The following is a 19,590-nucleotide window of genomic DNA, read 5'->3' as shown; positions in this document are numbered from 1 at the left end:
CTAATTTTTGTATTTTTAGTAGAGATGGGGTTTCACCATCGTGATCAGCCTGATAGGCTGGTCATGAACTCCTGACCTTAAGTGATCCACCTGCCTCAGCCTCCCGAAGTGCTGGGATTAAAGGCATGAGCCACCGTGCCCAGCCATATTATTTCTTTATTTTCATTTGGCTTATCTGTCAGCTTGACACTTATTTATTTTTTTAGGCTACTCAGGTGAAGCAATGTGAATAAGATCACCTCTTGATTGTAACTTGTGTGTTCAGTGTTTGTCATTCATCCCTCCCTATCTCCAGCCCTCAGTTCAGGGCATGATTTGGAGCAGATGTTCAGTATCTGTTTAACAAGAACAATCATGAGAAATACTTATTCGCTACTCATGTTTATGAAACACTCGTTATGTGCCAGGCACTGGGCTGAGCAGTCCACACAGGTCACCTCAGTTAATCCTCACGACAACCCGTGAGGTAAGTACTTATACCATCCTCGGTGTACACAGGAGGAAACTGAGGCTCAGGGAGTTTTTCTTTAAAAAAAGTTTTCCTTTTTTTTTTTTTCCTTGAGACAGGTCTTACCTTGTCACCCAGGCTGGAGTGCAGTGGCGTGATCTTGGCTCACTGCAGCCTCTTGGGCTTCAGGGATCCTTCCACCTTAGCCCCTCGAGTAGTTGGGGAGTGCAGGTGTGCACCACCATGCCCAGCTAATTTTTCACAGGGCCCCCTTGGCCTCCCAAAGTGCTGGTATTACAAGCGTGAACCACCACACCCGGCCTTAAATTTTATTTATTTATTTATTTATTTATTTATTTAATTGTTTTGTAGAGATGAGGTCTCACTATGTTTCCCAGGCTGGCCTCGAGCTCCTGGACTCAAGTGATCCTCTTGCCTCAGCCTCCACAGTAGCTAGAATTACAGGTGTCTGCCACTGCTCTTGGCTCAGGGAGTGTAAGTCACACAATCAGGCAGCGGTCTGCTCAGTTAGAGTCCATGCGCTTAGCCATGGTGCCTTCAAATGACTCCACCAGGGCCACCCCAGTACTTCCTGGGCAGACCAGACCATCCAGGGCGAGCAGGTTGTGCTTTCCTGTGTGGTGGGAGAGGACATGGCATGAAGCTTTGTGTAAATCTGTGCAGCCTCTGCCATTGTAAATCACTGGGCCACCAGGACAGACTACCCCCATCCCCTACCAAAAACTAGAAGAACGGATGGGTGGAGTCGCATCCTTCCTCTGTAGGCATCTGACCACCCACTCCCATTATGGAGCATTTCCTCAGGACCAGGGCGGTGCGGAGCCCTTTGCATAGCTCACTGAATTGGTGCAGCAACCCTGGGCCTGGGGACTACTGTCATCTCCACCAGCCCAGCAAAAAGGGGAGGAAGGTACAGCCAAGGTCCAGCTCCAGTATATGGAGCACACTGGGGTGCCATGAAGATAGCTGTCCAGCCTCTAGAGGCTGACAGTCCTGCCTTGACACCCTGGTTTGTTATCAGACTCTGGCCTCCCCTCTTAGTGCCCATCTGAAGACTTCAGCCTTCGTTCTTCTTCCATCAGCATGCCGTCTCCCCTGTGCCTCAGTCTCCCTCTCTGGAGTATCTGCTGGTGCCATAGTTTGGTTTTATTGTTCTCTGAGACAGGGTATCACTTTGTTGCCCAGGCTGGAGTGCACTGGTGCAGTCATGGCTCACCGCAGCCTTGACCTTCTGGGCTCAAGCCATCCTCTCACCTCAGGCTCCTGCAACTCCAGTATCTGGACTACACGTACATGCCTACATGCCACCATTTTCAGCTAATTTTATTTTATTTATTTTTTATTTATTTTATTTATTTATTTATTTATTTTTAGATAGAGTCTCACTCTTGTCACCCAGGCTGGAGTGCAATGGCACTATCTCGGATCATTGTAACCTCTGCCTCTCAGGTTCAAGCCATTCTCCTGCCTCAGCCTCCCAAGTAGCTGGGATTACAGGCACCTACCATCATGCACGGCTATTTTTTGTATTTTTAGTAGAGACAGGGTTTCACCACGTTGGCCAGGCTGGTCTCAACCTCCTGACCTCAGGTGATCCTCCCTCCTTGGCCTCCCAAGGTGCTGGGATTATAGGTGTGAGCCACCATGCCCAGCCTTCCTGGCTGATTTTACAATTTTTCAGAGACGGGGGTTTTGCCTAGGCTGGTCTCGAACCCCTGGCCTTAAGTGATCCTCCTACCTCAGCCTCCCAAAAGTACTAGGATTACAGGCATGAGCCGCTGCACATTGCCACAGTTTGATTTTAAAATCCACTTTAAGGTGCAATTAGTTCTCCCCAGCTCCTCTTTTCCCCATCCTCATAAAGTGTAGTCACTTCCCTTTCTCCCACTTCTCACCTTCCTAGGTTTTGTTTTTCTCTCTTACCAAGTTTTGAGTATGTAATACATCCCAGATCGGTGCTGAACCCCTTGTGTGAGTTAACAGCTTTTCATGTGGCGTTCTGCAGCCTTCTTACAGATAAGGAAATTCAGAGAGATGAAGTGTTTTTGCAGAGAGCCACACGATGAGCTAAGAAATTGGAACCCAGGGCAGTTGAACTCCAGAGCCAGGGAACTTAACCGCCCATTCATGCATTCACTCAGGAATTCCCTCTTGAGTGCCTGCTGTGAAGGCAACCTGGACGCTGTCTCTGCCTTCCTGGGATTGTGGTGTGTGTAGGAGAGAGACACGAAACAAAAGAATCTTCTAAGTCAGTTTCTAGCTTGCTGGGTACTCAGAAGGGGGAAGCAATGTGCTGCAAGAGGCCGGCTGCTTCCTCCTCACAAGGGGAGGCCTACGGTGACATTGCCAGGCCTGAATCTGCCCTGCCATTGGGAGTGTAATTTCCTCATGACTACAAATGCAAATAAACACACACACTGAACATGCTACCCCGCTGGAACTGTTGACGGCTTGTTCACTGCAGTTAAAGGAAGATGGAGGAACACATTTGAGCACCCATGTGTGAGATCCAGCTTGTGGCAAACCCCTCCCTTCTTTAACGTCTGTGGGAAGTGAAGCCACCATTACTGACCTCGGAGGAATCCCGGAAGTAGTGGGAAGAAAAGTCGCAGATATTTGAAAATCAGGCTGCAGGGGTAGTTGGGGTGAGGAGCATGGACGTCTATGAGCCTGAATCTCAGCCTCGCCCAGGTTAGAAGCCCAGTCCTGATGTAATTTTTTTTTTTTTGAGACAGGGTCTCACTTTGTCCCCTAGGCTGGAGTGCGGTGGCACACTCTCAGCTCACTACAGCCTCGTCCTTCCAGATTCAAGCATTCCTCCTGCCTCAGCCTCCCAAGTAGCTGGGACCACAGGTGTGTGTCACCACACCTTTCTAATGTTTGTATTTTTTTGTAGAGACCAGGTTTCTCATTGTTGCCCAGGCTGGTCTCAAACTCCTGAGCTCATGTGATCCTCCTGCCTTGGCCTTCCAAAGTGCCAGGATTACAGGCGTAAGCCACTGTGCCCAGCCCAATTTTTTTTTTTTTTTTTTTTTAATTTGTGGTCTGGTACAGGTTATTTTACCTCCCCAGGCCTCAGTTTCCTCATCTACTCAAGGGCAATGGTAGATAATCCCCCTCACAAATTCCCCGGGGAGTCAGTAGGCTTGTGCACGCCAGACACAGCTGGCTTACAACAGGTGCTTCATAAGGGGGAGCTGTTGCAACGTCTTGGCAAGTTCTAGGCTGCCTAGCTCCAGAGCTAAGAGTCCCAGTGAGTTCATATCCCTTTGAGCATTTATAGGCTTCTCACAGGTCCCCTGGACTTTCTCAGCCACTCCTCATCTGACCTGAGGAGGTGTGATGTCCTTGCAGGACTCCTCCAGCCCCTCTGAACTTTTCTTTTGTTTGAGACAGCATCTTGCTCTGTTGCCCAGGCTGGAGTGCGATCAAGGCTTACTGCAACCTCCACCTTCTGGGCTCAAGTGAGTCTTCCACCTCAGCCTTCCAAGCAGCTGGAACTACAGGTGTATGTTACCATGCCCGGATAATTTTTAAAATTTTTTGTAGAGATATGATCTCAGGCCGGTCTTGAACTCCTGGGCTCAAGTAATCGTTGAGCCCAAAGTGTTGGGATTACAGATGTGAGCCACCTTGCCAGGCGCTGAGCTCCTTCTGTCTTCCATGAAGGATACACTATTCCTCGCCTTTTGTCTTTTTTTGTGTGTATGTCGCAGGGTCTCTGTTGCCCAGGCTGGGATGTGGTGGTGCGATCTGGGCTTACTGCAACCTCTGCTTCCCAGATTCAAGTGATTCTCCTGCCTCAACCTCTTGAGTAGTTGGGATTACAGGTGTGCGCAAGCCCGCCCAGCTAATTTTTGTATTATTGGTAGACGTGGGGTTTCACCATGTTGACCAGGCTGGTCTCGGCCTCTTGAAGTGTTAGGGTTACAGGCGTGAGCCACTGTGCCTGGCCACTTTTGTCTTTTGGATGTTCTGATCCCCTTGCCTGGAATGCGCTTTCGCTGCCTCCTGGTTATCCCTTAGGTTTCAGCTCTAACATCACTTCCCCAGGGAAGCCTTACCCTCCCTCTCTTCTGCTGTAGGATAATATGAACCACTGTCATCGTTACTTGTTCAGCGTCTGCCCTCCCTGTTAGGCAGCAAGGACAGATATCTTGCCTGTCTTAGGTCCCCAGAACCCAGCGTACGGCTTGGAACATGTCAGGTGCTCCAACATTTGTTGAATGAGTCAGTCTGGGCTCGCAGAGGGAGCTGGGACCAGAGTAGAGTGGACACTGAAGCGTGTGTAGCAGTTTGCCAGGCAATAGGGAAAGAGACCTTCTCGTGAAGCAAGCAGAGATGAGAGGGAGAAATGAGAATAGCTAAGATTGTTTTGAGCATTTGTTATGTGGCTTACAGATACTTTGCTGAACATTTTATTCACATGATCTTGTTGAAGCCTCTCATTTCCATGAGGGGTTCTCAATTTTTATAGACAAGGAAGAGGACACATGAAGAGGGAAGTTACTTTGCCATATCACCCACTAAGGGATTTTTTTTTTTTTTTTTTGAGATGGAGTCTCACTGTCATCAGGCTAGAGTGCTGTGGTGCAATCTCAGCTCACTGCAACCCCCCGCCTCCCGGGTTCAAGTGATTCTCCTGCCTCAGCCTCCTGAGTAGCTGGGACTACAGGCATGTGCCACCACATCCGGCTAATTTTTCTATTTTTAGTGGGTACAGGGTTTCGCCATGTTGGCCACATTGATCTCGAACTCCTGACCTCAAGTGATTCGCCTGCCTCGGCCTCCCAAAGCCAGTAAGGGATTTGAACCTAGGCAGTCTGACTCTTAAGAGCTCAAAGACTTAAGCTCTGTCCTGAGTAGCTTCGCTGGTGTATGGTATAGGGGTCAGAAGAGAGCCTGTCTGGATGCCTAGAGGGCATCCTGCAGTGGGCGTGTGTGTCTGTGATCACAGTGGGAGAGAGAGAGGAGGGGGCATCTGTGGCCAGAATGGGGAGGCCTTGAATGCCAGGATGAAGAGTTTGGGCCTATGATAATGAGAATAGAAGTAGCTGCCAGTATGAAGAGTTTGGGCCTATGGTAATGACAATAGTAATAGGTACCAGTTCTTGACTTTCCGGCCACTTTATTGAGTCATTTAATCTCACAACAGTTCTATGGGATAGGTGTTACTGTTTTCATCCCGGTTTTTCAGATGGGGAAACTGAGACACAGAAGTTGTAGTCAGTTGCCCAAGGTGTCACAGTGAGAAAGTACTGGAGTTGGGCCTCAGACCCTGCGAGTCAGGCCCCAGAGTTCACTGGGGCCATGTGCTCAACCACCATGCCGCCTGCCTGCCGCCGGGGTTGAGCCAGCTGAAACCTGGGTGCTGCTTCTGATGTGGGTGTTCTCCTTTGCTCTCTCCCCCAGCACCCGCACAGGCAGCAGCAGCAGTTCTCATCTCTGGATGACAAGCCCCAGTTCCCAGGGGCCTCGGCTGAGTTTATAGACAAGTTGGAATTCATCCAGCCCAATGTTATCTCTGGAATCCCCATCTACCGTGTCATGGACCGGCAAGGCCAGATCATCAACCCCAGCGAGGACCCCCACGTGAGAGGCGACCTTCCCCACTTCCCATGCCCCCCATGCCCAGGCCCCTTGCCTGTCTCCTCTCTGGTCCCAACCGCCCCACGTCTGTCTGTGCCTCCACCCGCAGCTGCCAAAGGAGAAGGTGCTGAAGCTCTACAAGAGCATGACACTGCTTAACACCATGGACCGCATCCTCTATGAGTCTCAGCGGCAGGTGCGTGGGGACAGGCCTGGGGGCAGGGGGCTGGAATTACCTGAGGTCCCCTACCTGTGTTTGGGCCAAAGGATGGCTCTCAAGGAGGAGAGATTCTCTTTTGGGGGGGTTCCATAGAGTTCGGAGGGTTCTCTCGGGACTCTGGAGGAAAAGTATGAGAGCAGTCCTGCCCTAGGGCAGAAGGATGGACCTGATCACTAAAAACACCTACTGTGTGCCTGGCTGGGGGCTTGCCTGTGCTGGGAGAGGGCAGGGAGAAGGCCTGACAGCCCTTCCTCTTGGAAATACACGGTCCTGAGAAACAGGGTGGGTCCCTAGTGCTTCCTGGAGTGCTCCAGGGGACCACCCTAGGCCCATGTGGAATGTGCTATGATCCCCTGATAAATCCTAGTATCAGGGGACAAGGATCCAGTCAAGCCAGTGTCAACAAAGAGGGAAGTTATTGACTCCAATTACCATACCTCCAGAGGGTCCTCTTTTGGGGCACAGCTGGATCCAGGGGGCTCAAAAGCTGTCATTAGACCTTCTCTCGCTCTGTTCTCCTTTGCCTTGGCTTTCTTCCTCTCCAGGTGGTGGTAGGCTCTGGCAGCTCCTGGCTCATGCAGAGTAGGTAGGCAGAGAGAAAGGGTGTAGGGTACAGGCTCTGAAGCAAGTCTGTAAGACTGAAGTCCTAGTTCTGCCCCTTTCTAGCTCTGTGGTCTTGGGAAAGTTGTTTAAAACTTCAGTGCTTCAGTTTTCTATTTTATTTTATTTTATTTTTAAAATTGTATTTATTTCTTATTTTATTTATTTTATTTTGTTTATTTTTATTTATTTTATTTTATTTTATTTTATTTATTTATTTATTTTTTTTTTTTGAGACAGAGTCTCGCTCTGTCGCCCAGGCTGGAGTGCAGTGGCCGGATCTCAGCTCACTGTAAGCTCCGCCTCCCGGGTTCATGCCATTCTTCGGCCTCAGCCTCCCGAGTAGCTGGGACTACAGGCGCCCACCACCTCGCCCGGCTAGTTTTTTGTATTTCTTAGTAGAGACGGGGTTTCACCATGTTAGCCAGGATGGTCTCGATCTCCTGACCTCGTGATCCACCCGTCTCGGCCTCCCAAAGTGCTGGGATTACAGGCTTGAGCCACCGCGCCCGGCCTATTTTATTTTATTTTTTGAGACAAAGTCTAGCTGTGTTGCCCAGGCTGGAGTGCAGTGGCACGATCTTGGCTCACTGCAACCCCTGCCTCCTGGATTAAAGCCATTCTCCCGCCTCAGCCTCTTGAGTAGCTGGCACCCACCACCACACCTGGCTAATTTTTGTATTTTTAGTAGAGATGGGGTTTTGCCATGTTGGCCAGGCTGGCTTCAAACTCCTGACCTCAGGTGATCTGCCTCCCTCAGCCTTCCAAAGTACTGGGATTACAGGCATAAGCCACTGCACCTGGCCTAGTTTATTTTATTTATTTCATTTTGTTTTATTAGTTTATACGGGGGTCTCACTCTGTCTCCCAGACTGTTGTGTGGTGGTGCACTTGTAGCTCACTGTAGCCGTGACCTCCTGGTCTCAAGCGATCCTCCTGCCTTGGCCTCCCTAACAGCTGAAACTATAGGCATGGACCACCATCCCCAGCTAATGTTTTTAATTTTTTGTAGAGATGGGATCTTGCGTTGTTGCCCAGGCTGGTCTTGAACTCCTGGGCTCAAGTGAGCCTCCCACCTTGGCACCTCCCAAAGTGCCATTGCGCCCAGCCAGTGCTTTGGTTTTCTTATCTGCACCTGCCTCATGAGGTTGGCATGAGGGTTGATGGTGGAATATGTAATGGCCTTAGGAACAGCAAAACTGTCATTTAGCTATCACTTAATATTAGCTTCTTCTTATTTACGATGATCCTATCCATCTTGCAATTATTATCCTTTCCACTTAGCAGTGGAAAGAGAATCGTCTTTGACAGTTCAGCACAAGGCCCAGAGCTGGCACTCATTGGCCAAGCTTTGGTTATAGACCCTGTCATGAACCAATAACTGTGACTGATTGGCCAAGCCCAGGCTATGTGCCCCGCCAGGAACTGAGGAAGAAGAGGAGTAGAGTCCATCTCCCAGGCCACAGAGATGGAGGGTGGGGCTGAGGGTTCCTCTGAGAAAAGTGGGAAGCTTGTTGGGCAGGCAGGCCCTTGGATGTCCGTCATTCTCGTGGGGTCAGGACCTCTGCCAGGCTTGAGAATTTGCATTTGTGTCAAGTGCCCAGGTGACCCTGTTGTGGACACTGCATGGATTCGGGCAGGCAGCCCACTCCCAGACTTTCTCATTCACAGGAATCCTATGCATGGGTTCGCCGAGTTAGGGTAGTGTCTTCACCCTGCCCAGAAACTTCCCTGGGCGTCCAGCGGCCACAGGAGCAAGTCCAGCCCTTCCTGGCCACCCTGCCTGCCTGTTCTCCTGTGGCTTGGTGCTCTCTGCTCCTCTCTCCACAGCCGCAGTGCCAGGCCACACCACCCCTGCACGCATAGGCTCCCTCCTGCCCCGCTGTGAGTTGCACACACGGGCTTTGGAGTCCAGTGGGCTTGGGTCCAGTCACACCTGTGACTTCGGACAGGTGATTTTTCTTGTCTTTGCCTCAGTTTCCTCATTGTTTTAAAGAATGAGGCTAACGATAGAACCACCCTAAAGGGCAGGGGTAGAAATTCTGTGAGACACAGCAAGTAGGGTTCGTGCCTATTGGCTGACACAGAGGAAGCTCTCAGGTCACCTCACCTGTCATCGTGCGGCCTGCTTCTGTTAGGACTGTGTTCAGCTGTGAGTTACAGACCTCTTTCCCACTCCAAAAACAAAACAAAACAAAACAAAAAACGAAACAAAACAAAAAAACACACACACACAAAACCCCAAACCCTAACAAATAAAAACAAAAGCAGTAGCCTAAACAGACGAGTAATTTCTTCTTTTGAATGAAAGAAACCTGGGCCGGGCCCAGTGGCTCATAGTAATCCCAGCATTTTGGGAGGCCAAGGTGGGTGGATCACCTGAGGTCAGGAGTTTGAGATCAGCCTGGCCAACATGGCAAAACCCCATCTTTACTAAAAACACATAAAATAGCCTGGCATGGTGGTGCATGCTTGTAGTCCCAGCTACTCAGGAGGCTGAGGTGGGACAATCACTTAAGCCTGGGAGGCAGAGGTTGCAGTGAGCCAAGATCACACCACTGTATTCCGGCCTGGGCTAAAGAGTGAGCCTTTGTCTCAAAAAAAAAAAAAAAAAAATCTGGAAACAGGTGGTCTGGGGCAGGTCTGGTGGCACCATGATGTCATTGGAGTCATTGGACACCCAGTTTTCTTTCATTGCTTAGATCTGCCACTCATAGCATTGGCTTCTACCTTCTCTGAGGTCCCCTCATGAGCCAAAATGGTTGCTGAAGCTCTCTCCATCACATCTCATTCTAGGCAGGAAGTAGAGGGAAGGTGGAAGTCCAGACATGGCACATCCCAGCTATCACACCACCCTACCTTTTTAGAGCTTTCTGGGTAGTCCCACCTAGTAACATCTGCATACATTTCATGGGCCACTCCTAGCTGCAGGGGAGACAGAAATGTATTAATAATCCTTTAGTCCAGGCAGTTGCTGCCTGCGGGAGATTGAGACCTCTGTTAACAGAGGAGGGGAATAGGATACTGGGAAGGCAATCACGAGCCTCTGCCAGTAGCCCGGAGTCCTGATCCTCAGGGGGCTGGTCGCAGGCTCCTCCCCACGCTAACCTGGACAGTCCTGCCAGGCCCTCAGTACTCAGCACCGCCCACTCACTTGGCACTGGAATGTGCATTAACTTTTAATTGGCTCCCCACTTGGAAGAAAGCACACATTCATCAGTTTCCCCCACAGCAACGGGAAAGCCAGGCCTGGGAACACACGGGGGAGGGCACTGCCGAGCCATGAGGTGCACTGACCCCGGGGTGTCCCTAAGGTGCTGTCCAGGCTGCCTTTGTTGTGCTTTACACATGGCCCTGTGTGATCTCATGTGCATCCGTATGCCAGGGCTGCCCAGAGCCCTGTCCAGACTGCTTGTCAGAGCCCTGCTTGGCTTCTCGCCCTGGATGTCCCACAGCAAACTAATCCTGTCTGAACTTGACCTCGACATCTTCCTCCCAGGCGTGCTCCTTTGCCTCATCTAGTCTGTTTCTCAGTGAAGGGCACCACCATCCACCCGCTCGCCCACACCAGAAACCTCATCTCATCCCTGTCTCCTCCCTTCCCCTTGCTATCCCTTTCTCCCCTCTCATTCCCTCTGTAGATATTTCTTTTTTTTTTTTTTTTTTAATTTTTGAGACGGAGTTTTGCTCTTGTTGCCCAGGCTAGAGTGCAATGGCACAATCTCGGCTCACTGCCTCCCTGGTTCAAGCAAGTCTCCTGTCTCAGCCTCCTGAGTAGCTGGGATTACAGGCATGCCCCAGCACACCTGGCTAATTTTGTATTTTTAGTGGAGATGGGGTTTCTCCATGTTGGTCAGGCTGGTCTCAAACTCCCAACCTCAGGTGATCTGCCCACCTCGGCCTCCCAAAACGCTAGGATTATAGGTATGAGCTACCGCACCAAGCTATAGATACTTCTTTTCTTTTATGTTATTTTTATTTATTTATTTAGAGACGGAATCTCCCTCTTTCGCCCAGGCTGGAGTGCAGTGGCGCAATCTCGGCTCACTGCAAACTCCACCTCCCAGGTTCAAGAGATTCTCCTGCCTCAGTCACCCAAATAGCTGGGATTACAGGCGCCCATCACCACATCCAGCTAATTTTTGTATTTTTAGTAGAGATGGGGTTTCACCCTGTTGGCCAGGCTAGTCTCGAACTCCTGACCTCAAGTGATCCACCTGCCATCGCCTCCCAAATACTAGGATTATAGGCGTGAACCACCACGCCTAGCCTGTCTGTAGATACTTCCTTAGGAATTGCTCAGCTGCTCAGCAGCACACTCTGGGACCCAGCCCCATCCTCTCTCTGCTTCACTGTTGCTGGTGAGCTGGTATTCGTGCTCTGCTTGTGGCCTTGTGTTCTCAGCATGGCTGCTGCATGTCCAGGCTTCTTGGCTGTCTGCAAGGCAGGAAGAAGTTGGGAGTGGATGGGGCTGGCACCAGCAGCAGTGGTCTCTTCTATCCAGAAAGCAAAAGCAGATTTCCACCGAAATCTCTGGCTAAAACTGTGTCGCACGGCCACCTCTGGCTGCAAGGGAGGCCAGTAACCTGAGCGCATGTCTTTTCGAGGCTCAGGATAGGGGATTTGGGAGAAGGAAGCTGGGCACTGATGTGGCCAGCTGACAGGGTCTGCTGCCCCCTAGCACAGCCAACTCAGCTTCCTCAGACACATCCACCTGCTCCTCTCCCACCTCCCCCTGCTACCAAGCTGGGCCTCTGTCCCCTGTCTCCTGGCTCGCTGCAGTCAGCCTTGATGGTTCCATCCATTTCCCTCACTGCAGCCTGAGAGCAATTCTAAAACACAGGTCTGACCACATTGCTCCCTTGAGAAGACCTGTTGGCAGGTTACCACCATTCTCAGAGTAAAATCAATGTATCGTTCCCTTTGTTATCTGGGTGCCACCTTCCTCTCCCTCATCTTTCCCCACCTCTACCACTATACGTCCCAGCCCTTCGGTCCTCACGGTCTATCATTCCCTCTGCCTGGAACCCTCCACCCACCCCATCTTTGTTCATTGGTCCTTGCTGATGCCCTTCCGTGGTGGAAAAGGTGCTTCCTTTGGGCTCCTATCACAGCACCTCGATCCCTCTGGCAGTTCTAAGCAGTCTGGTAGCATCTCCATAAAGGCAGGAACCCTAGCATGGCCTGGCCCAGGACTGGCCTTCAGGCAGGCTGCAAATTCACGGAGGTGTCAGAAGCTGGGTAGGGTTTGGATGGCTCTCTGTCATTGCCCAGCATAACCAAGTGTGGGCCCCCGGTCCCCCCTCCACCCCCAGGGCCGGATCTCCTTCTACATGACCAACTATGGCGAGGAGGGCACGCACGTGGGGAGTGCCGCCGCCCTGGACGACACAGACCTGGTGTTTGGCCAGTACCGGGAGGCAGGTACGTCTGTCTGTGGTTTGGCCCTGTGGTCCCCATTGAGGTGTACAAGTTAGCCTTTCTGAGTGTTCTTCCAGGAGCAGCACAGTGCCAGGAAGGTCTAAGGAGCTGGAAGAAGGGCTTTCCAAGCAAGAAAGAGACAAGCCAGGGTCAGGACTCTGGAGGGGGTGGTCTTCCCACTCTGAAGGCTGGGAAGTGTAGTGGCTCAGGGTCTGTGCTCTTAACCCTTTGTTACCAGTTGTCAGGTTTCGGGCACATCACTTCCCTTCTGTGAGCCTCAGTTTTCTAATCTCCAGAAGAGGGATTATGATGGTACCTGCATCCAAGGGTCGCTGGGAGGATGCAGTGAGGTCAGCGCTCGCTGTGGGTGTGGTCTGTGCTGGAGACCCTGTCTGCCTGGTGCAGGGATCCTCTGGCCCCTCCTTAGGTGCTGTATCCTTCAGGGAGCAGGAGCAGGTGGAAGAACCTTGATGGACCTGAGTGCGGTGCAAGATCAGAGGGGCCCGGCAGGCCCGGCTGAGTGAAAGGAAGGAAGGGTCAAAGACCAGGAATGAAGAAAATCATTGAGCAGGAATGAGTGCCTGGGAGCGAAGGAGTGAGCCCAGGGAGCAGTGAGTGGGGTGTTCCAGGGAGCTTGTTGGTGTGGGGCCCTGCAAGGGGACTACCCTCTGAGTGTCAGCGAGCACTGGTAGGGCTAGGAAGGCACATCTTAACCCTTTGTCTTAGACGCTGCACAGCCTGGGGCAAGTTGCTTAACTGCCCGGTGCCTCTGTTTCCTCATTCGTAAGGGGGATGGTAGCCCTTCCCAAGACAGCTGTTGAGGGGAGTCTTGGGGCAGTTGGCACAGTGCCCTCAGCACAGAGTGAGCGCTCAGGGGCAGGGGTTGGTGTCATGATTGGGGCCTCACCCTGGGACAGCCCTTCCGCCAGGCCAGACCACGTGGCTGTCCAGGGCCCCACCAGCTGTGCTGAGCACTGCACCTGTTTTTGCTGAAGGGGTCTCTTTTGTGAGGGCACCAGGCAGGACCGAGCAAGCCTCATGGGAATCATGGGAGCCGCTGAGCTCTCCACATGGGAGAGAGTGACTGTCCAGCACTGAGGGTCAGCAGAAGTGGCTGGGCAGCTGCAAATGGGACTCGTGCGGAGGCAGCATGGTGCAGGGTAAGGAGTTGAGTCAGACCCACTCTAGGCTTTACTTGGTAGGCCACTTGCCTTGGTGACGCTGTCTGTCATCTGTGAAGTGAGAAGAGTGGTCTTCATCATGATAGGTAGCACTTCCCTGGGCTCTTGACACCAGAGTGCTGTTCTTTTTTTCTTCTCCTTTATTTTTATTTATTTATTTTTTGAGATGGAGTCTCTCCCTGTCACCCAGGCTGGAGTGCAGTGGCATGATCTCGGCTCACTGCAAGCTGCGCCTCCTGGGTTCACACCATTCTCCTGCCTCAGCCTCCCGAGTGGCTGGGACTACAGGCACCCGCCACCGCACCTGGCTAACTTTTTTGTATTTTTAGTAGAGACGGGGTTTGACTGTGTTAGCCAGGATGGTCTTGATCTCCTGACCTCATGATCTGCCCTGCTTGGCCTCCCAAAGTGCTGGGATTACAGGCGTGAGCCACTGTGCCCGGCGGTTTTTTTTTTTTTTTGGAGGTGGATTCTCACTCTGTCGCCCAGGCTGGAGTGCGGTGGCGCAGTCTTGGCTCACTGCAGCCTCTGTCTCGCAGGTTCAGGTGATTCTTCTGTCTCAGCCTCCCGAGTAGCTGGAATTACAGGCATGCACCACCATGCGTGGCTAATTTTTGTATTTTCAGTAGAGATGGGGTTTCACCACGTTGGTCAGGCTGGTTTCAAACTCCTAACCTCAAGTGATTCATTTGCCTTGGCCTCCCAAAGTGCTGGGGATTACAGGTGTTAGCCAACACACCCGGCCAGCCAAGGTGCTGTTATAAGTGCTTCTTAGCCTCAGAGATTGTCATTTCCTCTCACCACACTGCAGAGCAAGGGCACACTGGGTGAGGTTAGGGCAGGCCCCGATGGTGTTGCCTCATTGAGGCACCTCCCGCATCCATGTGAGGCAGGAGAGGCAGGCATTACCGTCAACTCTAAAAGCCAGGTAAGAACCTGAGTCAACAGAGGTGAGGTCATGGGCTCAGGCCATGTTCTCCTAAGGAGTGGAGCCGAGTCCTTGCATGGCTGTCTGACCCAGAGATAGCTCTCGCTGTTTCCACCCTTGGCTGTCCTCCCAGGGCTATATGTGGAGTGTCAGTGGTGGCACTGGCAGGGAGTGGCACCCAGTGAAAAGGAGTGTTAAGAGGAAGCAGGTGCCAGGTGCGGTGGCTCACGCCTGTAATCCCAACACTTTGGGATGCCAAGGTGGGAGGATTGCTTGAGCCCAGGAGTTTGATACCAGCCTGGGCAACATGACGAGACCCCCATCGCTGAAAAATTCAAAAATTAGCCAGGCGTGGTGGTGCACACCTGTAGTCCCAGCTACTCAGGAGGCTGAGTGGGAGGATTGCTTGAGCCCGGGAGTTCAAGACTGCAGTGATCTATGCTTCCACCACCGAACTCCAGTTTGGGTGACAGAGTGAGATCCTGTCTCTGAGACCAACAAGAAAAGAGGTGGCAGGTGTCAAGCAAGAGCAGCAGTTCCCACTGGACCTGGAGTTTCCTGGTGCAAATCAGCCTGTGAGTCTGTATTTTCTTTTTCTTCAAGATGGGGTCTCACTCTCTCACCCAGGTTGAAGTGCGGTGGCATGATCTCGGCTCATGCAACCTCTGCCTCTTAGGATCAAGTGATCCTCCTACCTCAGCCTCCTGAATAGCTGGGACCACAGGTGCACACCACCACACCTGGCTAATTTTTTTTTTTATTTTTTATTTTTGGTAGAGATGGGGATTCGCCGTGTTGCCCAGGCTGGTCTCAAACTCCTGAGCTCAAGCGATCCACCTGCCTCACCCTTCCAAAGTGCTGGGATTACAGGCATGAGCCACTGCACCTGGCAAGTTTGTACTTTTAGCACCTTCCCCGCCCCTACCCAGTCCTTCTCATGTGGGTGGACCCAGTACCACATTCTGAGAAAGCCTGATTCCAAGATCCTGTATCAGTGCCTTGGGCCTTCTTTGGCCCTCTACAAGGCCTTTCTTTCCCTCTTTAACCAGAGCAACTCCTGTTTCCATCTGTTACATGTGCACCACAGCCACATGTTACGTGGATTTGTGTTATGTCCATTCAAAAGCATGTGTCAGAAAATACCAATAAACCTGTATTAAAGTTGAATGTTGAAGTAATGCTAATCACTCTGAACTCTAACTAAAATATTAACAAATGGGCCGGGCGCGGTGGCCCATGTCTGTAATTGCAGCACTTTGGGAGGCTGAGGCGGGTGGATCACCTGAGGTCGGGAGTTTGAGACCAGCCTGACCAACATGGAGAAACCCCGTCTCTACTGAAAATACAAAAATTAGCTGGATGTGGTGGCGCATGCCTGTAATCCCAGCTACTCAGGAGGCTGTGGCAAGAGAATCGCTTGAACCCGGGAGGCAGAAGTTGCAGTGAGCCAAGATTGTGCCATTGCATTCCGGGCAACAAGAACAAAACCCCATCCAAAAAAAAAAAAAAAAAAAAGCCAGGTGTAGTGGTGCACACCTGGAATCCCAGCTATTTGAGAGGCTGAGGCACAAGAATTGCTTGAACTAGAAGGCGGAGGTTGCAGTGAGCTCAGGTTGCACCACTGCACTCCAGCCTGGGTGGCCAAGCCAGGCTCTGTCTCAAAAAAAAAAAACAAAACCGGTAACTGCTGTGTGTAATGTGATCACCATTAAATTTGTATCTAAAGATCGGGTTCTGCAGTAAAGAAAGGGTTTGGAAAGCACTGTACTAGAGAGCTCCCTCTGAATAATGTTCCTGGTCTGAGTGCTTGCAGCATTGATCCACAGCGCTGCCCCTAAGGTGTGGATGTGAAGATTGTCCCACTATTCAGGTGGGGCAAAGAGCTTGTCCGAGGGCAATCCCAAACCCCCTTCTGTCTTCTAACTCAGGAGGAAGGGCCGCCTTCACCTGGAGCGGTTCCCTTTGATGGGCAGGTGGGCGTTCACCAGAGGTTTTGTTTGAAGAAAGGGTTTTACTGCCATACGTGGGTTAGAGTACTTCTTCTGTAGTCCAGAAGTTGTAAATTAGTGGTCTATGCTGTTATTTGGTTCATAATGATGATGTTTTTCTTTTTTTTTTCGAGACAGGGTCTTGCTTTGTAGCTCGGATTGGAGTGCAGTGGCACAATCTCAGCTGCCTGCAGCCTTGAACTTCTGGGCTGAAGCAGTCCTCTGTCTCAGCCTCCCAAGTAGCTGGAACCACAGGCGCACATCACCATGCCTGGCCAATGTTTTGAATTTTTTTTTTTTTTTTTTGTAGAAGCAAGGCCTCACTATGTTGCCCAGGCTGGTCTCCAACCCCTGGGCTGAAGCGATCCTTCAACGTCAGTCTCCCAAAGTGCTGGGATTACAGGCATGAGCCACCATGCCTGGCCATAGTGATGATTTATGGTTAGAATATTTCTTAAAGGTAATTGAATTAGTTGAAAGCACTTAAAGACCAGACAGTGTCTCACTAAGAGGAAGAAAGAAAAAGGCTAGATTTCTGCTTTCTTTTGAAAAATCAGATTGGCCTTGCTGGGCAGTCAGTCAGTCTGAACATCAGTCTCCCTCTTAAAAACAAGCCCGAGCTTTCCTGTCTGTCTGCCGGCATGCTGCGGGTCACCCACGGGGCCGATCTGACTCCCTGCACTGCCCACTCAGCTAACCATTGCCTCCTCCCCTCCTAGGTGTGCTGATGTATCGCGACTACCCCCTGGAACTATTCATGGCCCAGTGCTATGGCAACATCAGTGACTTGGGCAAGGGGCGCCAGATGCCTGTCCACTACGGCTGCAAGGAACGCCACTTCGTCACTATCTCTTCTCCACTGGCCACACAGATCCCTCAGGGTGAGGATGCATGCCCTGGACCTTGCACACATGCAGACCAGTGTCACACCCCGGTCCAGGCCTCAGCTCTTCTGCCTCCCTTCTGGGTGGAATTCTGGGTTGGTGACACCACCAGAGCCCTGGTCTGTGCTCCAGACTTATTACTATTTTTTTCTTTTTTGAGACGGAGTCTTGCTGTGTTGCCCAGGCTAGAGTGCAGTGGTGCAATTGCAGCTCACTGCAGCCTCCTTCTCCCGGGTTCAAGCAATTCTCCTGCCTCAGCCTCCCAAGTAGCTGAGACTATAGGTGTGCACCACCACACCCAGCTAAGTTTTGTATTTTTAATAGAGACGGGGTTTCACCGTGTTGGCTGGGCTGGTCTCAAACACCTTGCCTCAGCTAGTGCTAGGATTACATGCATGATTCACTGTGCCCAGCCCACTTTTTTTTTTTTTTGTCTGAGACAGGGTTTCACTCTCGTCAGCCAGGTTGGAGTGCAATGGTGTGATCTCGGCTCACTGTAACCTCCACCTTCCAGGCTCAAGTGATTCTCCTGCCTTTATCTCCTGAGTAGCTGGGATTATGGGCATATGCCACTGCACCTGGCTAATTTTTTGTATTTTTTGTAGAGATAAGGTTTCACCGTGTTGGCCAGGCTGGTCTTGAACCTGAGCTCAAGTGACCTGCCTGCCTTGGCCTGTCAAAGTGCTGGGATTACAGATGTGAGCCACTGCACCCGGCCTGTGTTCCAGACTTGGAATGCACCTCTTGTCTGGGTCCCTTCAGAAGAGGGCTCTGTTGCTGTCCCCACCCCATTCAGGGGCCTGAAGCCTGTGCGACCACACTCTGGATTTCCCAACCACATGCCCACTGCGTTTGTCTGCTCACAAACACAGCCAACATGTGCACGAGGTTCCACTGTGCCAGTGCTTCACATTCATCGTCCAATAGGACCCTCATTGTGGCCATGGGGACAGAGGTTATTATTTGCTCTTGTTCCTGTTTTCGAGAGCAGGAGGCCCATGTTTTGTGTGTGAGAGAGTGAGAGCAAACGAGTGGGAAAAAAAAGTGCAGGAAGCCTGGCTAACATGGCAAAGGCCTGTCCCTACTAAACATACACAAATTAGCTTGGTGTGGTGATGCACACCTGCGATCCTAGCTACTTGGGAGGCTGAAGCAGGAGGATCGCTTGAACCTGGGAGGCAGAGGTTGCAGTGAGCTGAGATTGTGCCGTTGCACTCTAGCCAAAGTGAGATCCTGTCTCAAAAAAAAAAAAAAAAAAAAAAAAGGAAATTGAAGTCAAAGAGGGAAGTCACTTGCTAACGGTCATATGGCACAGAGGGAGAGGAGCAGGGACTCAAGTCATGGACTGTGTACCTCCAGAGCCTGGGTTCTTGGCCCTGACCTTTGTCTGCCTCAGTCCTTAGAGTCAAGCAAGCTTCCCCAAAGCTTACTGTAGGTGCCCTGAAGTCCCTTCCCTTATAAGAGGCTTGTTTGGGAAGCAAACCCACCAGGTGCCAGGCCTGCACCCTCATAGCGTGGAGAACAAGGAATCGGAGCCCCTTCCTGCCCTCTGGGGCCTGTAGCCTGATCTAGGGTTGGTCTGGGCTCTGGCTTCTTTGCCCTAGGGCAGCTAAGATGCATGAGTTTGTGTCTCTCCAGGCCTCAGCACTGTGCCCGGCACAGTAGAAGGCTCCACACCCCTTAGCTCATAGTGTTCTTCTGTTGGGAAACAAGAAGCAGTTTGAGCCTTTTAGGTGGGACGTGGGCAGGGAAGCTTTCTCAGACGAGGAGGCATTTAGGGGGCATTTGAACTAAAGGTAATAGGGTTTCCACAAGGCTGGCACCTGCCCCTAACCTTCCCTCTGGGTCCCTGCTAAGTCACTTCAAATGTAAGAAGTTCCTGCCGTGTGCCGGTGCCACTCCAAGTACAGGGAACAAAAGCAACGCAAACCTCAGCCTTCCAGGTGCTGCCATCGTGGTGGGGGAGATGGACAGTAACAAAGATGGAGAGGGAATGCCTGGAGTATATGAGGGTGGGGGTTCTGTAGGGAGCAGCCAAGCCAGTGGGGCGTGGTACACTGTGGGGGTAGCTGGGGGCCGTCACTAGAGTGACACTGAAGTATGGACCAGAGGAAGTGAGGGAGGGAGCTGTGTGGTGTCTTGAGGCAGGTGTGAGCCTGGTGTGTTTGAGGAGCAGGGAGGAGCCCAGAGGGGCAGGTGTGGAGTGAGCGGGTATGGGGTGAGCAGGTGTGGGGTGGTTGGAGGTAAAGTCCAGAGGTGGTGGGAGGGGTGCAGATGGTGCAGGTTGGGTGGGGCCTCAAGGCCTTTGCC

At 51.6% G+C, this 19,590-nt stretch overlaps 1 protein-coding gene across 1 annotated transcript in view; it reads left to right on the top strand.

The window, feature by feature from the left end:
- The window catches only part of BCKDHA (branched chain keto acid dehydrogenase E1, alpha polypeptide), a 37,244-nt gene that overhangs the window by 14,290 nt on the left and 3,364 nt on the right, over positions 1-19,590 (top strand). The window contains exons 2-5 of the mRNA XM_011983426.1: positions 5,882-6,061; positions 6,168-6,254; positions 12,194-12,302; positions 17,116-17,277. Of these exons, the coding sequence (XP_011838816.1) occupies positions 5,882-6,061; positions 6,168-6,254; positions 12,194-12,302; positions 17,116-17,277 (538 nt within the window). The remainder of the gene's footprint in view (positions 1-5,881; positions 6,062-6,167; positions 6,255-12,193; positions 12,303-17,115; positions 17,278-19,590) is intronic.

The sequence above is a fragment of the Mandrillus leucophaeus genome, unplaced genomic scaffold, assembly GCF_000951045.1.
Source record: "Mandrillus leucophaeus isolate KB7577 unplaced genomic scaffold, Mleu.le_1.0 Scaffold106, whole genome shotgun sequence".
NCBI lineage: Eukaryota > Metazoa > Chordata > Mammalia > Primates > Cercopithecidae > Mandrillus > Mandrillus leucophaeus.
Note: the sequence above shows the minus strand (reverse complement) of the source record. Positions and strands in the feature narration are given on the sequence as shown.